General features: G+C 54.4%; 1 protein-coding gene across 1 annotated transcript in view; it reads left to right on the top strand.

Annotated features, from left to right (window-relative positions):
- PLEKHA4 (pleckstrin homology domain containing, family A (phosphoinositide binding specific) member 4) overlaps positions 1–5,806 on the top strand; it is a gene marked incomplete at its 3' end in the record, with an annotated part of 32,389 nt that extends 26,583 nt beyond the window's left edge. Inside the window, exons 19-22 of the mRNA XM_014550425.1 lie at positions 3,129–3,290; positions 4,473–4,531; positions 5,342–5,454; positions 5,712–5,806. Of these exons, the coding sequence (XP_014405911.1) occupies positions 3,129–3,290; positions 4,473–4,531; positions 5,342–5,454; positions 5,712–5,806 (429 nt within the window). The remainder of the gene's footprint in view (positions 1–3,128; positions 3,291–4,472; positions 4,532–5,341; positions 5,455–5,711) is intronic.
- Between the last annotated feature and the right edge of the window lie 2 nt (positions 5,807–5,808).

The following is a 5,808-nucleotide window of genomic DNA, read 5'->3' as shown; positions in this document are numbered from 1 at the left end:
GCCCCCTACTGGAGATTGAACCCACAACCCAGGCATGTGCCCTTGACCGGAATCGAACCCAGGACCCTAAGTCCACAGGCGGACGCTCTATCCACTGAGCCAAACCAGCCAGGCCTGGGAAGCCTTTTAAAGGATGGGTAAACTGAGGCCGGGTGAGTGAGGAAAGGTTTGTCCATGTAGGAAAGTCCAGCAGAGGCAGCAGCATGGAGGTGACGGTGATGCAGAAACAATGCTGAGTGTATTCCTTTGCTTAAGCCAGGTCGACCCGGAGAGTCTAGGGATTGGTCGCCCTTAAGCCGGGGGAGGCTTTGTGTCGGTTGCTGATTGGCTGGTTTTCAGAAACGCGGGGCCGGTCCTGATTGGCTGGCTGGCTGGCTGGCTTTCAGAGAAGCGCGGTCGGTCGGGGTGATGACCCGACCTAGCAGATTTGAGAGCACTTCCGGTGCTTCCTTATTGTCGTGGATACCAAACAATCGGTCTTTCCGAGGAAGGGCGAGATGTGCAGCACGGACATGGGTGGTGGGGGCTGCTTCGGGAATCGCTTCTTCCGCTCCCCAGCCGGGCAGTTCCGCGCCTGCCCGGGGGGCGCAGGCATTTCAGAGCCGAGCAGGAGAAAGACATGGCCACGAGGTGGCAGTAGACACACGGGCTTTGTTTACCACGTTCGGACAGGTTTGTCCTGTGGGTGGGAGAAGCCGGGACCTGAGACCCCGAGGTTATTGCGTGGGAGCCACTGTCCAATGAGCAAGTCAGAGTAGAATAAAAATAGAAATATTAGGCACTTTAAAAAAAATATTTTTATTGATTTCAGAGAAAAGAAGGGAGTGGGAGAGAGAAACATCCTATATAATAAAAAGGTTTGATTGCCAGATGCATCATCATTATAAAACCCCCCACTTATAATGCCCCTGAGAAGGGGATTAAGGGGCAGGGTGATAGCACTCAGGGCACAGCGGGAGTCGCTGGGAGACTCCTTAGGCGACAGCCGCTTGGGGTATATTTTCTTTCTCTCTTTCTCCCTCTTCCTTCCTTCCTTCCTTCCTTCCTTCCTTCCTTCCTTCCTTCCTTCCTTCCTTCCCCTTCCTTCCTTCTTTCCTGCCTTCCTTCTTTCCTTCCTTCCTTCCTTCCTTCCTTCCTTCCTTCCTTCCTTCATCTCTTTCTTTCTCTCTTTCTCTCTTTCTTCTAATATATATATAGCCCAGCTAGCGTGGCTCAGTGGTTGAGCATCAACCTATGAACCAGGAGGTCAAGTTCAAATCCCAGTCATGGCACATGTCCAGGTTGCAGACTTGATCCCCAGTGGGGTGGGTGCAGGAGGCAGCCAATCAATGATTCTCTCTCGCCATTGATGTTTTGATCTCTTTCTCCCTTTCTATCTAAAAATAAATAAAAACATATTAAAAATGAATAATATAATAAAATAAAAAAATATATATATATTAGAGAGGGAGAGAGGGAGAGAAAGAGAAACATCGATGTGAGAGCACAACATGGATCGGCTGCCTTCTGCACACCCCCTACCAGGCCTCAAGGCCCCAACGAAATCCGGGCAGGTGCCCTGACCAGGAATAGAACTGGCAACCTTTTGGTGCACGGGATGGCGCCGTGCAGCAAACCGAGCCACACTGGCCAGGGCCGCTTGGAGTCTTTTATAGCTGCAGGTTCACCTTACCTCTGGCTAGCAGATGCTGGGCACAGCTTCGCGGAGTATTCAAAACAGGCAGGCTTTAAGTGGCTAAAAATATCTGCCCGTTTGGACGGCTATATTTGAAGCAAGTGAAGGTGTAGAAGCTTGGATTGGGCCCTGGCAGGCTCTGGGGCCAGTGGTCTGGCCCGCTGTGAAGAAATAAACGACACGGGGCCATGTGCGGGGGACTGTGTGCAACAGGTGGGCGTGCGACTCAGGATGGGCCAAATCGGAGTAAAACAGTGACTGGCCCCACAGTGAGCAACAGATGGATCCAAGCTGTTGCTAGTTTTCAGAATGTTCTAGTTGCATCCTGCAGCGAGGAGTTCTCTTCCCTTTGTTTTTTTTTTTTTGTTTTGTCTTGTGTGTTTTTCCCCTTAAACAACACGTTTATTGCCTCGCAGTTCTGCAGGCTAGAAGCCCGGAAGCAGGGTTCCCCCAGGGCCATGCTGTCCGGCGCTGGGGAGGGATTGCTCCAGGTCCCTTCCTTGGCTTGTGGCCGCACAATTGCAAGGTCACGTGGCTCTCTCCCGGGGAGCGTGTCTGTGTCCAAGCTGCCCCCTTTCCTGCAGGATCACATGCTCTCAGCCGGACTGCCCTTTCCTGCCTGCGGCATCCCAGCCCTTCTCCTCTGAGTCCCATCTCTGTCCGCTTCAGTGCAAGTTGGCACCGTTTCTGCTGCGACCATGTACTGGACCCGCAGGCCACAGGCCTAAATCGCTCAGCAAACGGCCGTCCGGCCACACCCCTGGCGTTCTGTCCAGAACACGCTTTCTCCTTTTTGCCATGTGAACAGGCTGAGCATCGCCCCAGCCTTCAAGTTCCGGGTTCCTTTCGCTGAACGCTTTCTTTTGCGCTTTATCGCTGTCCTCTTGCATTTTACGTTCTTAAGGCTGAAGTTCACGATCAAGGTGTCCGCGGGGCCGTGATCCCTCTGAGGGCGCTGGCGAAGGATCGGCTCCGAGCCGGTGCCTTGGCTTGTGGCCTCGTAGCTCCGATTGGCACATGGCATTCTCTCTGTGTGCGTCTTCGCCCTGGTTCCGAGGGCAAGTCAGAGCTCATCAGTCCTCGCTGAGGCCCACCCGAGCTCATCCTTGGGACAATTTAATTAATCAATCCTATTCCTCCTGTTGTTTTCAAGGCTGATTCAGAGGTGTGTGTGTGTGTGTGTGTGTGTGTGTGTTGAGGCAGAGTGGTGGGTGGGGACCAGGCCTCACGGCCTCAAAGGCCTTGGCCCCGAGGGTGCAGTGCTTGGGGATCCTGAGAGGAGAGGGAGGGGGGCCGGGCAGTGGAGGGACAGCCTCAGCTCCGGGCGTAGAAAGAGCCCTCTGAGATCTGGTGGTGAACTTACTGGAAAGGGCAAGGCTGGAGGCTAAGAGGTTCAGGGAAGAGATGAAACGGAAGCCAAGGTTGGGGTCCTGAGGCGTTTCTTGTCCCCCAGCCCCCCCAGGCCCGGCCCCGGATGAGTGCTCAGGAGCAGCTGGAGAGGCTCCGTAGGAACCAGGAGTGCGGACGGCCTCTCCCTCGCCCCGCTTCTCCGCGGCTCCTCACTCTGGGGAGGACCCTGTCCCCCGCACGATGCCAGCCTGACGCGGAGCAAAGGGTGAGGGGAGCCGAGAGGGCGGTGGGGTGGCAGGGTGTGAGGCTCCTGGTGTGAGGCTCGTTGTCCCTCTCCGGAAAATGGGGGTGCACCCTTCCTACCCAGAACCGGGTTTCCCAATTCCACCGGCTTGTACCTGTGCCAAAGGCAGCGTCTGGGCCCCTTCTGGGTGGGGGTCGGAGGTGGGCAGATACAACATCCCCAGCTCACCAGGCATCTAGGGTCTAGATTGCAAGCCCGAGCTTTCTTTTCAGTTATTCTGTGTTGTCAAAGGAAAGAAAGAAAGAAAGAAAGAAAGAAAGAAAGAAAGAAAGAAAGACGAAAAAGAAAGAAAGGAAGGAAGGAAGGAAGGAAGGAAGGAAGGAAGGAAGGAAGGAAGGAAGGAAGGAAGGAAGGAAGGAAGGAAGGAAGGAAGGAAGGAAGGAAGGAAGGAAGGAAGGAAGGAAGGAAGGAAGGAAGGAAGGAAGGAAGGAAGGAAGGAAGGAAGGAAGGAAGGAAGGAAGGAAGGAAGGAAGGAAGGAAGGAAGGAAGGAAGGAAGGAAGGAAGGAAGGAAGGAAGGAAGGAAGGAAGGAAGGAAGGAAGGAAGGAAGGAAGGAAGGAAGGAAGGAAGGAAGGAAGGAAGGAAGGAAGGAAGGAAGGAAGGAAGGAAGGAAGGAAGGAAGGAAGGAAGGAAGGAAGGAAGGAAGGAAGGAAGAGAGAGAAAGGAAAGAAGGAAGGAAGGAAGGAAGAGTTAATTCATTCTATTGCAGCGAGGAGAGCGCTCCAGACCCCATCAGAGTGGCTCGCCAGGGCGGTTTCATCTTACTTTTCGAGGGAGGAATTAGACAAGTTGTAGGTGGGGTGATTTTACGGGTAGGATTGTTTTTGTCAATCAGGGGATCGTCTCAGTCAGACGAACCCAAACGTGTGTCTCTGTCTAGCCGGTTTTGGGGGGACAGGCCGTTCAGCCAGTCCTGTAGGAGGTAAAGGGGGAATCCGGAGGGTCTGGCTTTGTCACAGGTAAGCGAGGTGCGGCCTCTGTGTCTTCTCGAGGTCTACGGCGAAGAAGGTTCTTTACGCGTAAAGTTAATCATTGCCAGTGTTTTGAGGCCATTTCGGCCCCTCTCTGAGCCTCCTTCATTTCACCCTCACAATGGGAAGTGGGGGCTCCCAGGTGAGGAGGACTATGCCCCCTTTTTTTGCAGCCTGGCCTGGGACACGCGGGAGCCCAGAAATGGCTCAGGAGCTCCGGGTCCTGGAGCAGGTAAGGAACTGGGGTGCCCGCGAGGAGCAGGGAAATCAATTTCCCAAGGGGAGGCGAGTAGCTTTGTTATTTATGTCTCCTGAGTTCTGAAGTGCAGATTGCAGCCTTTTATTATTATTTTTTTAAATTTTAAATTAATGAGGGAGAGAGAGAGAAACATCTCTTGGTTGCTGTACACGCCCTGACTGGGTGGGGATCGAGCCTGCACCCTGGGCATGTACCCTGACCTAGAATCGAACCCGCCACCTGTCGGTCTGCGGGATGACGCTCCAACCAACTGAACCACCCGACCAGGATGATTGCAGAACCTTCTAGAGTTCCTGGGGCATCAGAAAGCCCTGGATCCCCAGTGAGAACAGCAGTCCCCCAACTGCAACCCTGGGTGGATATCAACTCCCCCCGACCATCTGGAAATGGGGTGAAGTTTACCAGTGACTGGAGGGGAAATTCCATGGTGCACAGGAGCTTTTTATGCCGGCCTGGCCAGGTTCAAAGTCCTTGAAGATTGTCCTAACTGGTTTGGCTCAGTGGATAGAGCATCGGCCTGCGGACTGAAGGGTCCCGGGTTCGAGTCCAGTCGAGGGCATGTACCTTGGTTGCGGGATGCAGCTGATCGATGCTTCTCTCTCATCCAATGTTTCTAACTCTCTATTTCTCTCCCTTCCTCTCTGTAAAAAAATCAATAAAATATATTTTTAAAGTCCTTGAAGACACGTGCTGAGGACTACAACTCCCAGAAGGACACGTGGGGGCACCGCAGTAATCACTGTCCTGGCTAACTGCTGGTCTCCCCAAAAGCTTTTTTTCTAGTTCGAGGAACACCACCCCTTATATTCCCATGTCCGAGGGTCATCGGGAGCGAGTCCTCAGCCTCTCTCAAGCTCTGGCCACCGAGGCCTCGCAGTGGCACCGAATGATGACAGGTGGGGAGGGCGGGGGGTGGTTGGGGACCTAGGGCTCCGGGTTTTAGGGAATCCTAGCTCCTGGTGGGGAGGGATCGCGGGTCCCCGGAAATTCTTTGTCCTGATGAGGAAAGAGCTGCACAGGGTTTGGGAGTTCTCGACCCCAGGCAGCAGGGGTTTGGGGCCCGGGGCTCCTGGGTCCGAGAGAAGAAACGCTGGGGGTCCGGAACCTCGGGTCCCCCTTTTTGCCCTTCTCACCCCTCCCTCGTCCTCTCCAGGTGGAAACTTGGACCCCGGAGGCGAACCTCTTCCCCCGGTGCCGCCGCCTCCGTCAAACCCCAAGCCCCCGCTGCCCTCGCCCCCACTCTCCTCCTG

This window comes from Myotis brandtii, unplaced genomic scaffold (assembly GCF_000412655.1).
Source record: "Myotis brandtii unplaced genomic scaffold, ASM41265v1 scaffold601, whole genome shotgun sequence".
Taxonomy (NCBI): Eukaryota; Metazoa; Chordata; class Mammalia; order Chiroptera; family Vespertilionidae; genus Myotis; species Myotis brandtii.
This window is presented reverse-complemented; position numbering and strand designations above follow the sequence as displayed.